At 39.4% G+C, this 23,762-nt stretch overlaps 2 protein-coding genes across 3 annotated transcripts; one reads left to right on the plus strand and one right to left on the minus strand.

Annotated features, from left to right (window-relative positions):
* Nucleotides 1-1,609: 1,609 nt before the first annotated feature.
* LOC127776383 (uncharacterized) lies at nt 1,610-2,128 on the minus strand. The gene has a single exon (XM_052302739.1). The coding sequence runs from the start codon at nt 2,126-2,128 to the stop codon at nt 1,610-1,612; it is 519 nt and encodes a 172-aa protein (XP_052158699.1).
* Nucleotides 2,129-8,594: 6,466 nt separating this feature from the next.
* On the plus strand, nt 8,595-23,702 carry LOC127776494 (uncharacterized). 2 transcript variants are annotated; one of them, XM_052302883.1, is made up of 42 exons: nt 8,595-8,849; nt 8,957-9,029; nt 9,273-9,350; nt 9,431-9,511; nt 9,694-9,767; nt 9,853-9,907; nt 10,019-10,067; nt 10,210-10,347; nt 10,443-10,524; nt 11,119-11,197; nt 11,345-11,388; nt 11,467-11,661; nt 12,098-12,173; nt 13,415-13,495; nt 13,611-13,691; nt 14,116-14,192; nt 14,295-14,349; nt 14,439-14,487; nt 14,660-14,797; nt 15,384-15,465; nt 15,551-15,629; nt 15,872-15,918; nt 16,001-16,215; nt 16,350-16,437; nt 16,516-16,635; nt 16,718-16,836; nt 16,951-17,023; nt 17,099-17,218; nt 17,525-17,593; nt 17,743-17,913; nt 17,991-18,038; nt 18,179-18,320; nt 19,252-19,349; nt 19,692-19,836; nt 19,935-20,020; nt 20,119-20,229; nt 20,463-20,537; nt 20,822-20,887; nt 21,022-21,210; nt 21,301-21,411; nt 22,602-22,682; nt 23,179-23,702. In XM_052302883.1, the coding sequence occupies exons 1-42, from the start codon at nt 8,739-8,741 to the stop codon at nt 23,356-23,358; spliced, it is 4,131 nt and encodes a 1,376-aa protein (XP_052158843.1). In that variant the 5' UTR covers nt 8,595-8,738; the 3' UTR covers nt 23,359-23,702. The 2 variants fall into 2 exon arrangements, with proteins under 2 accessions (XP_052158843.1, XP_052158844.1); XM_052302884.1 differs by lacking the exons at nt 21,301-21,411; nt 22,602-22,682; nt 23,179-23,702 and having other exon boundaries at nt 20,822-20,895; nt 21,022-21,204.
* The last annotated feature ends 60 nt before the right edge of the window (nt 23,703-23,762 follow it).

Here is a 23,762-nt window from a genome sequence, read left to right on the forward strand (position 1 = left end):
CCTCGACGACAACGCAGCGGCCCAACTCCGGCAAGCGGCCGCTCAACTCCGGCGTGCGCGCGGTCGATTCGACCAAGAAGGGAGGTCAGGCTAGGGTTAGGGCTCGAGGTCGAATTTCGTGGCGGTGATTTAACCGTTGGGATCGCCAATTCGGCCAGCACGAGCGCCTCTTTAAACTCCCCGAACCCCACCCGTTGGCCGTTGCTACCACGATCTGCTTTATCCTTCTCCGTGACCATGAGTTGAGGACGGTGGCTTCCTCTCTTCCTATTGCTGCCAGCCTGCCACGGAGGAGGTTGGGCTTCTCACTCTCTGTGACAAGTGGGCCAACTCTTGGGTAAGTTAAGATCAAAAAGTAAACTCTTTTTTTTTATCTAAAAAAATCTCTTGTGGGTAACTTAGTTTCAAAAGAAGAAGAAAAAACTCTTAGGTAACTTGTTTTTGCAAAATCGTTGTGAAATGCGTGCGGAATTTATATTCTGAGAGCCGTTGCGCTTTTTCTGTTTGAAGTTCATCGATGGGTCGATGCACATATTTGCATCTTAGGTTGCAGTCCTTTCTCTGAAACAAATGAACGGAGATCAATTTATTTTTGGGTTTGTTTACTTTGATGCTATTTTTAATCTTACCAAATTTTAATAAAGTTGTCAAAAAAAATGTGGCTATATTTAGTTTGCTGCCAAATTTTGGTAACTATATAAGAAATCCTACCAAAATTTTGCCAAGTTAAAATTTAAATTTTTATAACTATGTTAAAATTTTGACATTTCCAAAATTTGGTAAGGTTTTTTTGGCATCAACAGTCCCTTTGTTTTGCCATTGCGACATGTCGCGATGCCTTTTGCACCTATCGTGAAACGTGGGGCAAGCGAACGACAGACGAAGTGATGTACTCCAAAACGGTTGATCAGTATAACTATAACAAGAAAAACTATAAAATCATAAGTAAAATTATGAGTAAAATGATGAGATATGTATATCAGTATATGTAACAAATACTAGTACGATATATCTTATATACACTGGCATATACATCCTTAACAGCCACATAATCCATAAAAATCTATCTAAAAAGCACATACTCTCTTCGTATTTTAATGTATGACGCCGTTAATTTTTTGACCAACGTTTGATCATTCGTTTTATTCAAAATTTTGTGCAAATATGAAAATATTTATATCATGCTTAAAGAATATTTAATGACAAATCAAGTCATAATAAAACAAATAATAATAAGATGAATGGTCAAACGTTGGATAAAAAGTCAATGGCGTCATACATTAAAATACGGAGGTAGTATATTGTAACTAAATAACTACTATTAAGGATGTACTTACTCCTTTTCAAAAATATAAAGAATTTTAGGTGGATGTAACACATCCTATTATAACAAATTTGAACTGTTATATCACCCCAGACCCTTTATATTATAAGGCGGAGAAAGTACGTAGATAAGAACACCTAGCTAAAATGGAGGTAGTACTATATATCATTCATCATCTTTATACTTAGAAATTGGATTGTCCTCGACATGAAGCCCGTTGCACATGTTGAGAGCCACCTGCTCGGTCATAGTAATTCTCCAGGAGTCTCCTATCCCCTTCTTCCACTAGCAACAGTGCAGAGATAAGCTCTGATACTTCTGATAATGTCTGTCCATGTACATCATCTGGAGTACAAGCTGGCTTGGGTGGAATGTAAACAATGTCTTCTCTATCATCTCATCCTCTGAAACATCTCGCCCACACAGTTTGAGCTTAGAGACGATGTCGCGGAGAGTTGAATCGTACTCGGCCACAGAGTCGAAGTCCTGGAATCGCAAGTGCTCCCAGTCATATCGTGCTTGGATCAGAATGATGGGCTTCTGTTCATCGAACCGATCCTTGAGGGATTGCCAAAGAACAGATGGATCCATTTCGAACATGAACTCGTTTTTCAAAGTTTCGCCTAGATGGCGCCTTAGGAAGAGCACAGTCGTTGCCTTTTCTGCGTCGGTGCAGTTGGAGCCAGGAACAATCGTGTCACTGAGACCATTCCTAGCTAGATGAGATTCGACTTTACAAGCCCATGCCAGATAATTGTTGTTAGTTCCAGAAATAACAAGCTTGGCAAAGTCTTCTTTCACCATGTCGAGCAAGCATTCTCATGTTCTAGCAAAACTCCTAATTCTGCCATAGCATCGGTAAAACTATTACAATTTCTAGGACAATATCGGACACTAATTAAATCAGCAAAAAAACAGATAAGAACAAAGAATCTAAACTGCGCTGTAAAGATTTCGCATTGACACCGTTCAGGGCCGTCTTCACGAATTTGAGGCCCCAGTGCGAAATACACATTGGGGCTCTAAAAATTATGCCATTGTTACCTTTTTCTTTTTTTACATAGTAACATTGCTACTAACTTCGTTGGCAATATATTAGCATCAACTTGAACAATTTCAGCGGTTTGAGCCTCTTTTGGCAATTGCATGAGTCACGATTGACGGTGGGTGCTGATCCCGACTAGTCGCGCGGCCGCGCACGCGCGCGATCAGCGCCCCCTCTCTAGTCTCTACTCCTATACAGGAGTACTGTGTATATATGTATTATGTACTATATATACATACGTATAAACTTTGTATTTATGTATACAAAGTTTATACGTATGTTTATATAGTATATATATACGTGTATATATATAAATTTTTTATATATATACACTTTATTGTATAAAAAATATACACATGTATATAAAGTTCGTGTGCTTATGTATAGAAAACAATATATATATATATATGTATATATATACAAACTTGGTATATATGTATACCAAGTTTGTGTACATACGTATAAAACTTAAAAAATATACTTATACAAACTTTGTATACATGTATGTAAACTTTGCATATACGTATATAAAGTTTGCATATGCATCGTTTGTATATGCGTATACAAAGTTTATATTTATACATGTATAACGTATTAAAAAAAACTAATAATAATACGGAAAGAAAAACAAAAAAGCAACAAAACAAAAACAGAAACCGTAAACTACGGAAAGAAAAAACAGAAAAAGAAAATAAAATCGCAAACTACAGATACGGAAAGAAAAACAGAAAAAAAAAAGAAACCACTCCCAAAAAAAATAACGCGGGGGAGGACGCGCGCGACTGGTTGCGGATTAGCTTTCTCGCTCGCGACGGTAGCGCCGCGACTGCGTCGGCACTTTTTGGCAGGTAGGGATGCAAGTGGATAGCCTCGCTACCTGTATAAAAATCCGCTAGCTAGTTTATTTTCCATATAATAGTACAAAATTTCAGAGAAAATATAAAGTAGAAGTGAGATAAACGGGCTAAAAAAACCCGCTTACCCACCCCGCTTGCATCCCTCTTGGGCAGGTCACGGCCTGGCGGCTGGCATTCTTCGTTTCGCTGGCCAGCAGAGAAGGGAGCAGGGACGCAGCCAGAGCCACGCACGATATGGTGCCGACGGCGGAGAGACGAACAGCCGGATGGTTCGTGAAACGAACAGCATCAAGATAACATATTAGCACTTACTAATCAGTATGGGGTATTTAGGTCTTGATGGGTATTTCTTTTTCTTTTCCTTGATTAAGCACATACTTAAAAAGATAATTAAGATCCTGTTTTTTCAGCTTAAGATTATTGTAATCTTGATTATTAAATCAGATTACTCTAAGCTAGATTGAGTAAGCTGACATTGAATAAGTTGCGAGTTGTTTGTTTCTCTGGATTATTGGAGGCATTTAAGGGTAGAGGGTCTTTAGCCACTCAATAATCTGGAAAAAGCTCCTCTAAAGGAGATTATTGGATTATACTAATCTGACTTATAGATTATAATAATCTAACTTAATAATCTACTTGTTTATTTCAGCTTACTCCTAATAATCTAGATTATAATAATCCTAAGCTGAATCAAACAGGGCTTAAGATTTGGGGGCCCAACTTTTCGGGGGCCATATGCTAGCGATCAACTTATCGACGGCCCTGACACCATTACCTTTCCCCATTCTTGATCCATCGAAGGTATAGGACTAGAAACTTCCCACAACTTATGGGCCTGTTTGGCGGCCTGTTTGCGGCGACTGCGGCTGCGCCATGTGTGTGCGGCACTGTTGGTGCCGGCTGTGCCGCAGCCGCAGCACAGGCAGCCGAACATGCCCTATATTCTCTGTCTCGGTATAAATATTTTACGATTTAAAATTTTGTAGTATCACAATATAAATATTATAAATATTTCAAGGGCACCAACTCCAATGCATAGAAATTAACACATTTTTAGCCAATCATGCATTTGAGAGAGAAATCTAAGTAATCTAAAGTTTAACTGCTACAAGTGGAATCTTTTCGGTTCACCTCATTATAGATGGCCATATGGCCTGCAGCTCGACGGCTCGGCCCAAGCACGGCCCGGCCCGTCAGTGTTCGTGCCCGTGCTGGCCCGGCCCGACAGTCGGGCCGTGCCTGGGCTCCCGCAGCAGCACGCTGGGCCGGCACGGCACAGGCCTGTATAACGGTAGGCACGTCCTGACGAAGCCCATCGGGAGCCGCCGCCACGCGCCCGCACCTCATATATAAAGGCCGCCGCGTCCTCTCGCCTCCGCCAGTCGTCTCCCTCACAACCCTAATCCTAACCCTAGCCGCCTCCGCCGATCCACGCACGCCTCCCCCTCCGCCTCCGCCTCCGCCTTGACCGTTCCGCCTCCGCTTCTGCCTCCGTCGATCCACGCCTCCACCTCCACGCGACCACGCCTCCATCTCGTCGCCGTCTCTGATGAACGCCTCGCCGGATCTACCACCGAGGGTCGCCGCCTCGCTGGATCCGTGACCTTGTCTCGTCTCCGCCTTTCCAGTCTTCGGATCGTCGGCCGTGCTCTCGATTTCCTCTTTCTTTTTCATTTTTTTTGCCACTCTCGCCCGCTCGCCGTTTCTCCGTGAGCTCTTTGTCAGATCACTCCCCAAACCCAGTCTCTGCTCTCTTCTTCTCGTAGATCCGTCGATCTCTATCATCAACAGCAACTCCGGTGCTCCGGATGCGCAGGTACACCGTACACACCTATCTCTGCTCCTCTCTCCTCTCTTGGTTTTCTACTTCTCTCTGGTCCCTAACTGCTCTCTTCTCTCATTCTGTGTGTCTTGCAGGTCGCTGAGCGGTAGCCGCCGTTGAGGAACCGGAGTGCCGACGATGGACGATCCATCCTCTTGCAACCACGAGTTGAGGTTGATGGGGATGCGGGGTGATGACGAAGATGACTTGGAGGAGGTACGCGTGCAGGTGTTCGGAATCACTTCGTCACCTCCTCACTTCGATGGGTCGCAGCTGGAGACGAAGCCGGACGTGGACGATACTAGTGGCGGTGACGGTGATGGTGGCACAGGCGCGCCGTCCGGCACCGACTCCAGTGCTACCAACAAGCGGCCAAGATCATCCAAGGTATGGGATGACTTCGAAGAACTCTTTGAATCACCCAATGGCGCGCAGGTTCGCGTTTCTGCTAAATGCAATCACTGCAAAAAAAACTTTGTCTGCTCATTCATCTGGTGGCACTGGTCATTTGCTTAGGCATCTCAAGTCATGCAAACCTAGAACTGCTAGTAATTTGTCTCAGTCTATGCTTAAGTACAATGCTGATGGTACTGTTCGTCCATGGGAATATGATCCTGATTATGCTATATCTGAGTTGGTTAAATTGATTGCTGTAGAGGATATGCCACTTAATTTTGGTCAATCTCCTGCTTTTGAGGAGTACATTCAGAATGCTCATAACCCTAGATTCCATGCTGTCTCTAGGCAAACTATTAGTAGAGATGTTTTTAAGTACTTTGACAAGAGTCGTGCTATGCTTATTGAGAGGTTCAAGTCTGTTAACTCTGTTGCTTTGACATCTGATATATGGTCTGGTAATGCTAAGGAGGATTATTTAAGTGTTGTTGCTCATTTTGTTAATTCTGATTGGCAATTAGAGAAAAGGATTTTGGGTCTAGAGCTGATTGATGTGAAGCACACTACTGAGAATATTTCTGAACGTGTGCTTTCTGTTGTTGAAGAATATGGTTTGACTGATAAGGTTTTTTCTATTACTCTAGACAATGCCTCTTCTAATACTAAGGCAATGGATTTTCTAAAACCTAAGTTGTCTGCTTATGTTGGTGATTTATATTTGCATCAGCGCTGTGCATGTCATATAATCAACTTGATTGTTAAGGCTGGTCTAGAAGTTTTCAAACCCATGCTTCAAGATTTTAGAACAGCCATCTCATTTGTGAATGCATCTAATCAGCGCATTGCTTTATAAAAAACTGGTGTATTGCTAAGGGTGTTCGACTTCGTAAGTTTGATTTGGACATGGATGTTAGATGGAATGCAACTTATCTAATGCTTAAGCATCTCTTCCCACATAAGGAGCTTTTTTCATTGTTTATTGAAACTCATTATCCTAGGGAAAATGGTAGACTACTGCTTACTGATTTGCATTGGACAATTGCTGAAACTGTGCTTTTATTCCTTGAACAATTTTATGATTCAACCGTTATTTTGTCTGGTGTTTATTATCCAACATCTCCATTAATTATGCATCACACTCTTGAGATTGCTGGACATCTTAACACTTATGAGAATGATATTAACTTTAGAAATGTTGTTGTTCCCATGAAGAGTAAGTTCTTGGCATACTGGTCTGAGATTCCATTTCTGTATTCATTTGCTTTTATCTTGGATCCTAGGGCTAAGATCAGAGGTTTTAGCAATGTTCTACAAATTATGTCACAAATTTTGACCTCTGATTACTCTACTTATTTAACTGAGGTTAGGGCTGCATTGTCTGACATTTTTTCTAAGTATGAAAGTAAGTTTGGTGTTGTGAGATTGCAAAGAACAACCCCAGGCAATACTGCTGGTAAGAAAAAGACAGCCTGGGGAAAGATTTTTGGTGCCAGTGATGCACTTGGACATGGTGCTGGTGCCAGTCCAGGTTCTGGACTTGGTGCTGGTCCATTTTCCAGGAGAACTTCTGCTACTGCTTTGATTCTAGCTGTTTCTTCTAATGCTAACTCGAATGCCTCTGAGTTGTCTGCCTATCTTGATAGTGACACTGTCAACCAATTCGATGATGACTTCAATATCCTAAGCTGGTGGCAGGAGCACAAACACACATATCCTATTCTGTCCATATTAGCTAGAGATGTCTTGACTGTTTCTGTTTCTACTATATCGTCGAAGTCTGCTTTTAGCTTAACTAGCAGGATCATCGAGGAGCGACGACGACGTCTAGGTCTTGACATGGTGCAAGCTTTGGCATTGATCAAGGACTGGGTGCAGGCAGACAAGAAGTTGCAGCACACTGCTGAGAATGTAGAGCTTATAAAATCATTTGAGAATTTGTTTCTTGATGATGTAACCAGAGGCAGTGCCACTGGAACTGGATGATTGTACTGGACTTGGACTTTAATATGATAGTTAGATGAAAGCTGTGGGCTACACTCTTTTTTCCTTTCTAGGGTTTTCTCACGAGGTGTGAGTTTTTACCTAGAAAGGTTTTTAATGAGGCAGCCATTGCACTACACAGCTACTATTATTTTTGAAAGTGTTTGTGACTTGATCACTTAAGTTTGAACTGTGATTTGTGAACTGTTAGACTTAGTATTTGAAAGTGTTTTGTGGATTTGTGACTTGAGTTGTGAATTGTGAGACTTAGTAGTTGAGTTAGTGAATTGAGTTGTGATATTGCACATACTATAACTTGTGAATTGTGATATTGTAATCTAAGACTTGTGATATTGTAATCTGTTAACTTGTGAATTGGATGGTTTTTGTGCTGTTTTTTTGATGGACATTGCATTTTTGATATGTATGTGCAAAACTGAAGTGAACAAGTGGCAGTTAGTGTTTGGCGTGCCTGGGCTGGCCCGGGCACGGTGGGCTCATCGTGCCGTCGGGCCAGCACGGTCCGGCACGACTGCTGTCGGGCCTTGCCTGGGCCTGAGGTACAGCCCGTGGGCAGGCACGGCACGACACGAAGTGCCAGGCGTGCCGTGTCGGCCCGATCGCCTCGGGCCGTGCCTAGGCCGGGCCTGGGCCGGGCCGTGCCGGGCGGGCCATATGGCCATCTTTACACCTCATAGTGTCATAGTTTGCTCAATGGTTTATCAGCCATTAAAAAACTTAATTTTAGAATTAATTTTAAGATTTATTTATTGTAGCTTATTTTTTACATTTACTTTATAAACAATAAACAATAAAAAACATATAAAAATGTTACACACAAATTAGTTTTTTTCACTTCGTTTACTTTTCCAGGCGTAAGGCAAACGATAGTACGACATAAAAATGCCAGTAGAAGTTTTGGTTATTTTTTCTTAAAAAAAGACATACTAGTAATTTTTGTTATTGACTTTGCATCACGTGAGCACCGCATCGAGCTTGTCTTCTTCTCCGGATCGCCACGTCAGCTTTCCGCTTATCGCGCTAAAGCTTTCCGATCTTGCCGCAGCTTCAACTGCCACGTGGGGTCACCGCCTCGGGCCCGCATTGCCAGTGACACGAGGTAGATGCATAAAAGTCCAACACAGTCGCATCCACACGCGGGGCCACGGCCGTGCGCCACTTCTCTTCCTCGCTCACTCTTCCCCCCCTCTCGCTTCCTTCCCTTCTGCTCTGCTTCCTCCGCCTCTGCTTCGTGTCGCCGTCGCCGCCGCAGCAGCCGCCGCCGGCGAGCACCGGGTGCGGATACTGGGAGCGATGGCGTCCGGGAAGGTCGTGTCCTTCGTCGGCGCCGACGAGCTGGGCGTGTCCCTCGCCGCCTCCTTCGTCCGGTCCGGGGCCATCGTCCGCTTCTTCGTCGCTCCCGGGGTTCGATTTCTCTTCCTTGTTTTTTTTTTTTCTTCGCAGGAGGTTGACGAGAGACGGGCTCACGTGAGGGAACGTGTGCGCGCGTGCGTGCGTGCGTGCGTTTGCAGGGTGATGGATCGGCGACGGCGCTCGCGGAGCTGGGCGGCGTCCGGTGCGCGAGCCCCGCGGAAGCCGCGCGAGGTGAGCGTCTCGACTGGAGCTCCTGTACTGGACTGCTGGACCGGTCCCGATGCGAGTAGACAGATGGCCTCCTCGTGATTTGTAGCAGTTGTTTGCGTGCCAGTTGGTGTTCGTGGTGTTTGTTGGATTGCCTCGTGCTTGCTCACGAGGCGTTTGTTGGAATGCCGTGCTCCCGTGGAGCAAGCACGCCCCCACATGTCTGCAGCCTCTATCTGATCGATTGCTATATCTTGATACCTGCAGACGCTGAGCTAGTCATTGTGCTCAGTGACACGGATGGGGTTGATGAGCTGTTCTTCGGACCTGAGGGGATAGTGAAAGGTATGCCATGTGCACGTACTCAATTTTCCCAGTTACTAAATTTGATGCTTCATACAACGTCTCATTGAGCATTTGTGCAGGACTGTGCTCGGGTGCTGTTGTATTGATTCGATCAACAATGCTGCCTAGTCATCTGGAGAAGTTGAATCAGAAGCTTGCAGGTAGGCATTGTTGATTTTAGGATAAATTAATAGAAGAGTTTTCTTGGAAAAAAACTTGTATGATGTATACTGGGTAATGGTTACTTTATTCTGTTCCAGCAAAGGGAATACTGATCTTTGTGATGGACAATTACGACAATAGCCACAATACTAGTTAATCTATAGCCTAACTTATCCTGCAGATGAGAAGAAGAATGCCCTTCTTGATGGATACATTTTTAGTGGTTTATCTGATGAATTAAAGCAAAAGATTGTTGTAAGTGATGGGACAAGATGAGAATATGAATTGCGCGTGCTCGTGTCCTTTATTCTGTTGTCACCCATTTCCTTTTAAATACCAGGTTGTTGCATCTGGGAGACATGATGTTACAGAAAGAACCGGGCAATTCTTCTCTGGTAATTCCAAATATGTGTTACCATTTTGCCAACATTTTCATCTTGGCCTATGTCTTTTGATGTTGTGATGGTGCAATGATGCTGATTCTAGGCTACATGGTGATATTTTAGGTCTTGATACAGCAGTTTACTTTGTTGAAGGTGAATTTGGCAGTAGCAGGTTGCTGTCTTCTCTCATAGTAAAGATTATCTTACATTATAGAATATTGAGCATTATTCTCCTTTTCCAATTTATGTACCATAGCCCATTAACTGAAATGTTACTGATCGCAGTTTTAACTGCAACCCACTTATTTTTACAGCAAAATTAAGCTGGTTAATGATTTGCTGGAGAGCATTCATTTTATAGCATCTATTGAAGCAATGTTTCTTGGTGTTCGGGCTGGGATTCATCCATCAATTATCTATGACATAATATCGAATGCTGCCGGAAGCTCAAGGTTATAAGAGTAATTCAGTTCTTTTTTATTCTATCTAAATCTTCCATACTTTTATGCATTTATTTAAATCAAGATCTTAACTTATTATGCTACAGAATATTCGTGGAGATCGTACCAAAGCTTTTGAGAGAGGATTCTTTGCTTATTGATTATCTAGAGTCATCCAAGACAAACGCAGTAAGCTCCTTTATGTCAGGACTACTTGCATCATCATAAAATATAGTATCCTTCATTCCTTAAATACTCACACTGAAACAGCTCCTGAGACTTTTTTTCCCTGTCAGACAATCAATTCACCTTGGTGAAATATTTTTCATTCAACATACACATGTTCATTCTCTCATAATTTCACTACAACCCTTCTTTCTTTTTCTACAACCAATGGGAGGAGAGGTACTGGAGAGGAGATTAGATATATGAGATGGTGCCAGGGGCAAATATATAAATGTGATAAAGAACAAGGGAGGGGGGTATGGGGGCAAGGGATGAATTCCATCTGACTGGTCCTTAAAATAGCTTGAGAAGTTGTAATGTTCTAACTATAATTGTTGCCTTCCCCATGGCAAACAGTTTACTCTAGTCTTTTACTCTTGTGGATTTAATTTTTAGGTATTTATATTTTTGTATATGTTGCCAGGATACTCTCTTTCAGATATTATTAATTACTTAAGTGTTGCTCTGATGTTGTGAAATGTAAAAGGACTATGGCTACTGCAAGGCTGAACGCTTCTGCTTCTGAATTATTATTTTTTTCACTCTTAAACATTGTAGGGCTATGTGATGGATATGGCTAAAGCAGTAATATTCCCTTTGCCACTTGTAGCTGTTTCTTATCAACAATTAATACATGGTATGCTGTTAAACTCCTTTGCATCAGCCATTTGATGGCAAAATGCTAGTTCAAAGTCATTTACGCTTTTAATAAAAAGACTTGAATCCCTACATTCTTTGCTTATGTTTTTTTCATTCATATGCATTTCTCTGTTCTTAATTTCAGGTTGTTCATCAGCAAATGGAGATGCATTAGTCTCACCGTTGAAGGTGTGAACTGTCGGGTTATTTTAATTCTGATTATAGATGCTTCAGTTTCGCAAATATATTATAAAACTTCATTTGCAGGTTTGGGAACAGTCATTTGGAGTAAACATCATAGATGCTGCCAGTCAACAAATCTACGATGCAAGCAAATTAGCTGACCAGCTTGTTATGGCATGTAAAACAGCAAAAACTATCGGCTTTATTGGTCTTGGAGCTATGGGCTTTGGAATGGCATCTCATTTGCTAAAATCAGGTTTCTCCGTTATTGCTTATGATGTAAGAATTCTTCCTAATTGCATAATTGGTCATTCAATTTTCTGCGAATTGCAGTACAAAAAATCTACCCTAACAGCCTCATCATTGGAATTGAATTCCATTTTTGTGATTCCAATGCAATAATTGTCACCCATATGAGGTAAAAGATAGCCTCCAAATTCCGTTGCTCATGTGCCACACTATCACGGGACTATTCACTCACATAGACAGTTGAAGTTCACGTGCATGGTGCACGTGACACCAGTGATCTGAATGACAGGCAGATAGTTTGTGAACGCCTTTATTCCTAGAGATGAGAAAATAGAACAGCCTACATGCCATTTTCACCATTTTATACATTTATTCAGTAACGGACATAATGTTGCAAACTTTATTTCATAAAATTTGCTCTTTTTTTTGGTTTTACATACAATAATATTTTTTGTATTCCATTTAGGTATACAAGCCAACACTGGCCAGGTTTACTGATTTAGGTGGATTGACTAAAGATTCTCCTGAGGAAGTAACAAAAGGTACCTTGCAACCTTCTGCTACAGAGTAAAGTTCTCACAACCATAAGATAAAATTTGATCAACTATAGAATTATAGTCAGCTAAAATGTGTTGCGCAATCAAAGTCCACATGGAAAAAATATATGTATGGATATACTAGCTGAATGCCTGTGCTTTGCTAGGGATAAAATATATTTTTCATGAAGTGTGCTACCCATGGTTTGATATGGGAAATATTCACCTTATTTTAATTTTATATGTTGCTATCCATTTAGGTTTGATTTTTTAATATTAAGAAGCTCAAAGGAGTGACTACAAAATTTACCATGCGAGTACTCGAGTTGGCCGAATGGCAGATTCACTGCTACCATCACTAGAGCCTTTTAAAGTAGTATGTTACAAGTCTTACTTTTTCATAGCAATATAACTGTATTTCAATATAGTTTTAGTGGTCAGTTTACACCATTATAATCTACACCCATCGTGATCAATGTGTATTTTTCTCTTTTTCACTGATTAATATGATGATTTCTAGCCCTTGAGAGTGAATGGAGTGGATTATTTTGCCCTGTTTAAATAATATAATACTCCCTGCATCCAAAAGTGTTAAGCATGTTTCATTTTTTGGTTTTTCCAGAAGAGATGGTCATATTTGTAGTCTCCATGTGCTAAATTAATTGTTGGCTGGAACCCAAGCAACCATTTTAATACTCATTTGGTTGCATGCATGCATGCATGTAGTTTCTTGGTTTTGTTACTTGGGGGATGAGTTAATTCCTACTTGGTCTTGGTGACAAAAGTAATATGTCTTACACTTTTGGATGGAGGGAGTAATAGATACTCATGATTTTTTCACCACAGGAAAACAGTTTAGACTACTAATTCTCATTGAGAACTAATTTTTAGTCTTTCACAATTTATTGTGCATGTGTAGTTATTTATTACTTAACACTGTTACTACATTAGTTACACTCCCTCCGTCCGAAAATATAGCAACTCTTGAACGGATAGGACACATCCTAGTACTACGAATCTGGATAGACACTACTTGTCTAGATTCGTAGTACTAGGATGTGTCCCATCCGTTCAAAAGTTGCTATATTTTGGCACGGAGGTAGTACTAGTTGTCACTTATCACTTGCTGGCGATATACTACGTACAGAATGTTGAGCTAACTAGTTATTAGTACTTAAAAGCTGTACCATGTTGAAAGTATTTATGGAGATACCCTGCCTGAAATATTAAATACGAGGTTATTTCAGATGTGGAAATACTTGTTATCATGGTTGCAAATGAAGTTCAAGCTGAAAATGTTCTATATGGAAATGCTGGTGCTGTATCAGGTAATCCCTAGAAAATTAAGCCATGTTCTGTTTTTATAGAATTATGTGTCTTTTAGTTAGGTTTACTATTTTGGTGAACTCCAGTTATATGTTTGTGAATACCTTTGCTTTTCAGTAATGGCCGCTGGAACATCCATCATCCTATCTTCAACAGTTTCTCCTGGATTTGTGATTAAACTCAAGGAAAGATTAGAAGGTAGGAACTTACCTGCTTCCATTTCTCCTAAAATAAGTTTGAAGACTTTTTCTTCCTTTTTTGCTGATAGATTTGAATGATGAACTCAGTAATGATGGCTATATTGTTATAAATATAGTTGTTTGGTCTTGTTCTAATGCAATCGGTTCCCTTGCTTTACTCATGTAAATCTCAAACCCATTTGAATTTTGGATGGCAGCTGATTCCTTTAGCTTTACATTTATATATATAAGAAACAAACTTCCTTACAACCTTTTTAACTGTAAGTTGCAGTGACTCACTGGTGGCAAAGCGGTCACATCTTTCTCTTTACTGCTTATGTCCATTGCTATAGAGTTGAAGTCAACTTTTCACATATTCTGGCAATGTTGCATACTGATTTGTGTGATTAAAAGAAATTTGGCATCATTAACTTTTGGTGCAGCTGAATGCCGAGACATAAAGTTGGTTGATGCTCCGGTGTCTGGTGGTGTCAAAAGGGCAGCAGAGGGGACATTAACAGTATGATTGCCAGTAAATTTTTTGTATGATGTTGATGCATCAAATTTTTTTGTTCAAAGATGTGTTGTATCCTTAATAATATAAGAAGCACATTTTTAACAGATAATCGCTTCAGGAACAGATGAAGCTCTGCAGTGTACTGGCAGTGTTCTCTCAGGTTCTAAAGTAGATTATCTTAACACTTCATATATTTGTAGACAAACATGCAGAAATTGGTCCATGACTGTAGTATATTTTATGTAACAGCACTAAGTGAGAAGCTTTATGTCATCAAAGGAGGATGTGGAGCTGCAAGGTGATACACACATTTTATGGCTATGTGCTTTGCTTATTGCAAATCTTTGCCTTTCACTATTTCTCCATCGCGACTATTTTTTACATGATATGGAGTGCTTGGTAGTGCACGGATCAATTTCCCTCTCCAGCTATTTTCCTTATCAGGATCTTTCTTCTGTTCTTATTTCCAGTTCTGTAAAGATGGTAAACCAACTTCTTGCTGGGGTTCATATAGCCTCAGCAGCTGAAGCAATGGCATTTGGTGCTCGATTAAATTTGAGGACAAGGAGACTTTTTGAAATTATTCAACATGCAAGAGGTTATTCATGGTACATTCCATTAGTTATGTCCCTTCACTTTGACCACAGTCACTTCTCAATTCTTCAGATGTGCTATTGTGGACAGAAGATGGCACAAGGAGAGTCCTAAGATTACAAGTTTAGAGGTGTTTATGTTGAAAGTTATATTAGGCATCTAGAAAGAGGACTGAGGAAGATAAGATGAGTAAAATTAAGCTTACTAAGTTAGCAAAAAGGAGACCAGGTTGGAGCACTAGAGGGATCAAACTGCCCAAAGCCCACATGCCACGACCATGTATATGTTTGTTGAGTTAAAAGCTGACTAAACTTGAAAATGTAGTTTTTCTGAGCTTTTCTCCAGTCCTTGGGTGGTAGATTTTTAGTGTTAATTGGGAGGTATTTGCCTCTACTAAGAGGGTTAGCACTATGAGATACATATACCTCCCAAGGACTGGGAAAAAAAACTCAATTAATTATAGCTTCTGCTAATTATCAGTTCCCTTTAGACTCAGTATTTCAAGTATCTCATGGAACTCCTTCATTAACTGCTATGCTTTGCAATTAGTTAAGATGGCTGGTGATAAGAAAACTGACACAATCAATTTTCATATTGCAGGATGTTTGGAAATCGTGTGCCACACATGCTTGATAATGATTATACTCCTTATTCTGCAGTGGACATATTTGTCAAGGATCTTGTATAGATAACCAAACTATTCACCAACTTTTAGATGTTATAAACCATTAGGAACAATTATAATGCATGTATCTTGTCTATTCCAGGGTATAGTATCTCATGAAAGCTCCAACGCAAGGATCCCACTGCATGTCTCTAGTATTGCTCATCAACTTTTTCTTTCAGGTCATTTCCTGTAACAGAACAAACAACTCTTTTATTCTATGTTTCTTGCGGAGAACAGTACGGGAGTTCCCTTATGAAATAGATTTGTTAATATATAAGGGAACACCCACTCTCCACTGCAAAATGTATTTATAGAACTGGTAACTGTCAGATGCTGGCATAATTCTGCACTTTTGACTTCTAATAGTGGCCATGCCTTAAAACATGTCGACTGTTTTGTTGACATTATGTATTTCCGATAGGTTCTGCTTCTGGATGGGGTCGATTTGATGATGCTGCTGTTGTGAAGGTGAGCCTGCACTATGTTTAGGCAGTGTGCATTAGACTAGATCACCAAAACATAATCATCTGTTAATTGTCTGTGCCTTCAGGTTTATGAGACATTAACTGGAGTAAAAGTTGAAGGGAGGCCTCCCATGCTTAACAAAGAAGATGTTCTGAGTTCTCTTCCTGCTGAATGGCCAGAAGATCCCATGGATGATCTTGTTTCATCTGCATCTCATAATAGCAAAAAAATTCTTGTGGTTTTGGATGATGATCCAACTGGAACCCAGACAGTTCATGATATAGAAGTTTTAACTGAATGGTAAAATAAATAATGGGAGATGTATATTTTGAGCCTGTGGCATAGTATTGACTGAATAGATTGACGTACTTTGTTACTTTGTAAAAATGTTCTGTGAACAGTGCCATAAGCCTCACTTGGAAATTAAACTGCAGGCCTGTTGAAGCCCTTGCAGAACAGTTTCAAAAGCTACCAGCTTGCTTTTTTATTTTGACAAACTCCCGTTCAATGACTGCGGAAAAGGTAGGAAAGTGCAGTCTTAAACAGTTAGTTATATTTGTAACCTTCTAGATCTTTTTTAACTGTTTGTCACTTTAATAGGCTACACTATTAGTAAAAGATATCTGCAGAAATCTTGAAGCTGCAGCTAAGTCTGTCCCTGGTGTTAGCTATACAGTGGTATTGAGAGGGGATTCCACTTTACGTGGCCATTTCCCAGAGGTTAATATCTGAAGTTAACGCAATTTTTCTTTTACTTTTCCATTTCATTCCCTGATCACACCTTGTCTCTTCTACTTCCCAGGAAGCCGATGCAGTCGTTTCAGTGTTAGGTGAGATGGATGCTTGGATAATATGCCCATTTTTCCTTCAAGGTGGCCGCTACACTATTGATGACATTCACTATGTTGCAGATTCTGACAGGTAATCTATGCATGATTCTATATGCAATCTATTTAACTTTTTTAGGAAAGTACTTCATGACGTAAGGTTGATACGTAAATCTTCCAATCTCAGACAAGTCCAATAATCTAACAGATTAATTCCTGCTGGTGAAACTGAGTTTGCAAAGGATGCAGCTTTTGGCTATAAATCTTCCAATCTCAGACAGGTATTATTCTGGAAGTGTTTGTTTGATCAAGAGGATCAAGGATCTTAGAAACTTGCTTTGTACTTGACTGTGCAGTGGGTTGAAGAGAAGACAAAAGGACGGATTTCTGAGAACCAAGTTTCAACAATTTCTGTTAATCTCCTACGTAAAGAGGGACCGAATGCAGTCTGCCAGCATCTCTGTAGTTTGAAGAAGGTATATTAGTAATATAAACATTCCATACAAAAAGTTACTTTGCAGTTCTTTTTTTTTCTCAGAAAATTATTGTCTATGTTTGTGGGCCTTGGGTACCCTCATTTGTTGATGCACTCATTCCAGGCTAAATAATGATAACGAGTTACCAATTATTATATCACAGGTGTTCAAAGAACTCTTGAGCTTTATCATCAAATTCAACCAGATATATATATTTTTTTAAAAAAAATCCAAGTTTGTAATTCTGATGTCTTCTCATTTTCTTTTCTTTTTCAGTTCTCTAACAGGCAATTTGTTTGTTTGCAGGGTTCTGCATGTATTGTCAATGCTGCTAGTGAGAGGGACATGTCTGTGTTTGCTGCTGGAATGATCCAGGTATGTTATGTTGCTCTTGCTACATTTCAATTGGAATCATTTGTTCATATTAAAAATTTTCTATCAAGTAATATGATGTCTTACTGAAGCAGGAATACTATGTTTTGATTTGTTTTTGTTCTTTTCTTCTCTATATGTAAATTTGATAGGCTGAATTGAAAGGAAAGAGATTTCTGTGCCGCACAGCTGCAAGTTTTGTGAGTGCTAGAATTGCAATAAAGCCAAAGCCACCTATTCGTCCAACTGACCTAGGTTTAAAAAGAGCTTTAACTGGAGGCCTCATTGTTGTTGGCTCTTATGTGCCAAAAACTACAAAGCAGGTCAATACTTTAAGGTTCTTCCCTTATTTTCTCTCTCCCATACTTTTCTTATTCTCATATATATTTGCATTTCTCAGGTTGATGAACTTAGGTCACAGTGTGAGCAATCTCTCCGAATAATAGAGGTGATTTAAATTTAAATTGACTCCATCTGGCCTAAGCATGGAAGTTGTATGCATATACTTGGATGAAATACAATTTATTTAAAGTTTGAATCATTTCATTTGAGATAATTAGTTCCTTTTCTCTTCCTGACTCATTGTAGGTATCTGTTGAGATGATTTCAATGAAATCGGCTGAGGATAGAGACCATGAAATTAGCCGAGTTATTGAATTGGGAAATGCTTATATACAATCCAGGAAAGACACTCTAGTTGTCACCAGCCGCCAACTCATCACAGGAAAAAGTTAGCACCTTTTTTATCATATTATTTCTAGTTACCTTTTTTTAATTAGTAATAAAATGACAGGGAACTTAAGTTCCGGTTGTAGATGTTCTATTCGAGATTGAAATGCTGAGTTAAATCTTGACTTATCGCTAATGCCTTGAGACACATCCATTTGGCGAATTTTGTGAGCAAGGTGTGCAGTGTAGAGGTTTGATTATCAAGATAAGCACGTAAGATACAAGAAATATTATCATGTTCTCTCAACATTCTGTTGGAGATACTTCACTATCGGTTTTTCTTATGTTGTTGGCATTAACCAAGATTAACTGTACCAAAAGACAGACCAGAATTTGTCAATCTAGGGATATGGACAATCTAAAAATGCAAGAAATAAGCTTATCGCACTAGATGTATTGTTTAGAACTAACACCTATTATTTGCAACCTTTGTAATGACCAAATCTTAACCAAATTAGTTTTTTTTTTTTTTGTTCCTGAAAATTTTGTGCTATAGTAAAAATGTCTAGCTCAGTTTTTTAAAACATGTTTACTACTTAAATTTTTATTTTGGTATCCCTGGAGGCTCAATGAAGTACCTAACTCAGTGTTAAAAAATACTTCATCCGTTTCATATTATAAGACTTTCTAGCATTGCCCTTATTCATATATATGTTAATGAATCTAAATATATATGTTGTCTAGATTCATTAATATCTATATGAATGTGGACAATGCTAGAAAGTCTTATAACCTGAAACGGAGGGAGTAGTACTTATGAGGACAGCTTATTTTACCTTCTTTTAAAGCAATGACAATTCATGACATGTTACTGTTATCTGACTTACCTGACAACAGTTGTTTTTACGCCAGGAAAAATATGTTTTGTTATTTTATATATTTTTCTTAAAGTAGTTTGATCTCCTAACAAGATTGTAATTTTTATCTTGCAGCTCCTGAAGAAAGCTTAGAAATTAATTACAAAGTGAGCTCAGCCCTAGTGGAGATTGTGAGAGGGATTGGCAGTCGACCCCGTTATATTCTTGCAAAGGTAACCATTAAACAGCCAAAACAATTTTAGAAAATAAACCTGTTAGTTGTCAAGTTTGTCCCTTGCTTCATTACAACAGGCTTTCGATATGCATATTGATAGCTCACTACAAAACTGTAAATTTTTGCCATTTTAGAATATTGAGTTATGCTGCAATTTTGTGCTTTCGTTTTTCACAAGCTTTATGAAATCCGGGGATGTCATTACACCTAAATACTTCAGAACAAAATAAAATGTGTGTGAGTGCTACTGTGTTAGGTAGTGCAAACAAAATGATTGTACCCACAAGTTGGCCTTGAAATTTATTTCTGAAATCTATTGTTTCCAACGTCATTTATACAGGGAGGAATCACTTCATCCGATCTTGCTACGAAGGCTTTGGAAGCTCGGCGTGCCAAAGTAATGGGACAAGCTTTAGCTGGTGTCCCTTTATGGCAGCTTGGTCCTGAGAGTAGACATCCTGGTGTCCCTTACATTGTTTTTCCTGGTAATAAATATTTTTATTCATTTTCCGTTCCTATTGATATAGAAAATTTAATCTTAATAATAAAGTAACTGTCTTGAGACTCCCTGAAAAAAAAACAGGTAATGTTGGTGACAACAGTGCTCTTGCAAAAGTGGTCCAGAATTGGGCTTGCCCTTCTAGAAGTTCTGCAAAAGAACTTCTCCTTGTAAGATTTTCTCTTCCATTTGAACTTTTTGCCAAGGCTAATCTATACATCATTGTTTTGGCCTTGAATCATCATTAACCATTTCCCTTGCTATGAAGAACGCAGAGAATGGTGGTTATGCCATTGGTGCTTTCAATGTATATAACCTTGAGGGAATTGATGCTGTCGTTTCAGCTGCCGAAGCCGAAAAAAGTCCTGCTATTCTGCAGGTTAGTGATGCTGTAATGTAGCATGCTGATTTTTATGGAAATGAATGGTGCAAATCACATGATAAATCGTACTGACCGCCCTTTGATGATATCTGAATCATTGCGACATGGTAAATTCAACAACAGGGATGTGGGTACCCCATGATACAACGACTGCACTCTTATATATAGAAACATATTCGTACGTATTTTTCTTGATTTCTGATCACGGACATTGTGGTTGTTATATTTAGGTTCATCCCAGTGCCCTGAAGCAAGGTGGAGTTCCATTGGTCTCATGTTGCATTGCTGCTGCAGAACACGCTAGTGTAAGCTACACCTGGGAATTTAGATGGTTGTGGTTGGGTGGGTGGGTTGAGACGTTAAGTTGATCCATTAATCTTGGACTTCAATCCATTAGACTTGGACTTCAACTTGGAAATAAACCCCAACTCCTATTGTATCCTCTAATTCTTCTCCTATTGCTTTCTGCATACGAATGCTACTTCCTTAGTAAACAAGTTCGACATTATCCAGCTAGCAAGATGTTTACATCATTATCTTTTTTTTTTACGTCTTCTGTGGATGACATTTTGTGATTGTCTCATTGCAGGTACCTATCACCGTTCATTATGACCATGGAACTTCCAAGTCTGATTTGCTTCAAGCTCTTGAGATGGTGTGCATGTACCAAATTTCTGTGTGCTATCTTTTCTCTGAATGACAGTTGATGACTATCTCAATCTTGGGATCTTCTTAGTGCTGAAAGAAGTTCTTCCTAACCTTTTCTGTTGGCACTTAATTCTTTTTCAGGGTTTTGATTCAATCATGGTGGACGGATCACATCTACCTTTAGGGAAGAACATCTTATACACAAGGAGCATATCTTCCTTGGCTCATTCAAAAGGCATGCTTGTAGAAGCTGAACTGGGGAGACTCTCAGGCACTGAAGATGGCTTGACAGTCGAAGAATACGAAGCAAGATTTACTGATGTTGCTCAGGTTATTTCCTATTTTCCATCAAATATCCATTCTATTGGATTATTTTTTTATACTTGTGTAATATTTTATTTTATGGTACATATTTTTCAGGCCTTGGAATTCATTGATGAAACTGGTATCGATACTCTAGCAGTATGTATTGGAAATGTTCATGGAAAATATCCCCCCAGTGGACCAAATCTCAGATTTGACTTGCTAGAGGTCAGACAAATGCGATTAAACTTTCCTTCTGTTTTTGGTTTGTGGAAACAGGAAATATTTAATGGAGAAACTATTGTATAGTCGAACACTTTAGTATAAGTTATTCATCACCTGTTGCTGAATTTTTTTTTTACCCATTCCCTTGTTTTTGCATTCACTGGCATGTGTGTTTGAGTCCCAAAAGTTTGAGACATAACTGGTAAATAAAATATGGGGCTACTGAAGATACTGCTGTAGCATACTAACATGCAACATATGATTCTTATAGCACTCCCTCTATTTCCCAAAATAAGGTTTACTTTTGAGTGGATGCTAAGATTGAGTATAGAACCAAGAATAGAGATGTCAAAAAGGCCATGACCCCTCTTAAGGCTGTGTTCGGATCCATGAGTTGAGAACTAATCTCTTGCGCACGACAAACGGAGCAACTTATTAGCACATAATTAGTTAAGTATTAGTTAATTATTTTTGGAAAATGGAGTAATACTATTTTTTAAAACAACTTCTCTATAGTTTTTTTTTTGCAAAAAACACACCATTTAGTAGTTTGGGATGCTCACGTGGAAAACGAGAAACTAGAGGTTGGGAAAGTTGAGAGAAGAAAACAGCCTTAAAATTATCTTAGGAATAGGAGTAGAACAGTAGGGATGATTAGAAGATGTTTTTTTTTTCTTATGAATGTGTGAATTTGACTGTGATAATTCACGTCCAAGCCTTATGTTTTACAAGACAAAACCTATAAACCTTAAAAAATAAATAGATTTTTCAGAAGAAAAATGGAACAATGGAGTAACAGTCCTGTCATTGTTCCCACAAGGCCATAACATTGTCATTAAGGCTGTGTTCGGATTTCAGGGATGGGAACTAATCCCTCCTGCACGGAAAATGGAACGATCTATTAGCACATGATTAATTAAGTATTAGCTAAATTTTATTTTAAAAATGGATTAATTTGATTTTTTTAAGCAACTTTCGTATAGAAACTTTTTTGCAAAAAACACACCATTTAGTAGTTTGAAAAGCGTGCGTGCGGAAAACGAGAAAGGAGGGTTGGGAAAGTTGGAGGCCGAACACACCCTAAGTATTCTGTAAAGGAACATTGGACATATCATATTACTGTTGGACCAGACTTTAGATGAGTAATTTTCTTGAGAAAAATGCATTATGATCTTTCCTTGAAATAATGACAGGACCTTCGTGCATTGACAATGAAGAAAGGTGTTAGCTTGGTTCTCCATGGAGCATCCGGACTGCCTCATGAACTTGTAAAGGTTCGATATACTGTTTCTGTCTTTAATAAGATTGATTAATGAAGTTTTAGCCTGTACTCGATGAGTTTCCAGCAATTACAGAAGTTTGTTTTTACCTTTTTTGGGTGAAAGAGGGAAATCCATCACCTATCACTCCCCATGTTTTCTATGTTTTGTTTAATCAGTTTGTGCATGTGATCGAACATGGTGTACCATATTCAAACCTAGACTTTCTTTGTTGAAGACTTGTTAATTTGGAGCATCAACGATGGAGAAAAATAAGTCCTTCAGTGATGTCGACCTAACAATACCGTGAATTATGACTTTGGTGCTCTAAACAATGTCGAGGTTCATGAATCGACTAGTTCACATTTTGTAAAAAAAAAAAGCAAAAGCAAAACAAAAAACAAAACCTTAACCTATGATCAAGTCAATCTAAATGCTTATGTCAGCAATACCTATCATAATTGAAATTTGTTCTACAAGTGTTTATTAATCTTGGCTTACGTCTGCGCAGGAATGCATAGCTTTGGGGGTGAGGAAATTCAACGTGAACACGGAGGTCCGAAACAGCTACCTTGAATCCCTTAAAAGGCCAGAAAAGGACCTGATTCATGTCATGGCATCTGCTAAGGAAGCAATGAAAGCTGTTGTGGCTGAGAAAATGCGCCTGTTCGGTTCATCTGGGAAAGCTTGAGTTCAAGTTGCATCGCCACTTATGAACACTCCATGAACACTTAATTCTGGAGGCATGATTGGTCCGTGGGATTAAGACATCTTGATAGACTGCAGTGGAGCCCAGCCCATAATCTGAAGAACTCATTACCGACTCTTGGCTGAAGTGCTTCGGAGTGATTGATGCCATTCTGTCATGTGATCAAGTTCATGTCCATACTACATACGTCGTCTGGTCCTTTAGAGCAACATGACTTCAGGACGTTGCTATCAACGGCTATTGATGATAAACTAGTAATAAAATTTGTCGATGAAATTACTTGCCGTGATAAATGATTCCGTTGTCGCCAGGTTACAGTTATTCAACGTAAGAACTTCATATTCATTCTAGAAACCAACACTATTCATCACCATTTTCCTTATCCC

This window comes from Oryza glaberrima, chromosome 6 (genome assembly GCF_000147395.1).
Source record: "Oryza glaberrima chromosome 6, OglaRS2, whole genome shotgun sequence".
Taxonomy (NCBI): domain Eukaryota; kingdom Viridiplantae; phylum Streptophyta; class Magnoliopsida; order Poales; family Poaceae; genus Oryza; species Oryza glaberrima.

What these genes read in the sequence shown, in the direction of transcription:
- LOC127776383 (XM_052302739.1), bottom strand. Translation starts at nt 2,128, where the DNA reads ATGGTGAAAGAAGACTTTGCCAAGCTTGTTATTTCTGGAACTAACAAC.
- LOC127776494 (XM_052302883.1), top strand. Translation starts at nt 8,739, where the DNA reads ATGGCGTCCGGGAAGGTCGTGTCCTTCGTCGGCGCCGACGAGCTGGGC. An exon ending in CATTAGTCTCACCGTTGAAG is followed by an intron (nt 11,389 to 11,466) that starts GTGTGAACTGTC and finishes CTTCATTTGCAG; the next exon opens with GTTTGGGAACAGTCATTTGG. An exon ending in TCATCAACTTTTTCTTTCAG is followed by an intron (nt 15,630 to 15,871) that starts GTCATTTCCTGT and finishes TATTTCCGATAG; the next exon opens with GTTCTGCTTCTGGATGGGGT.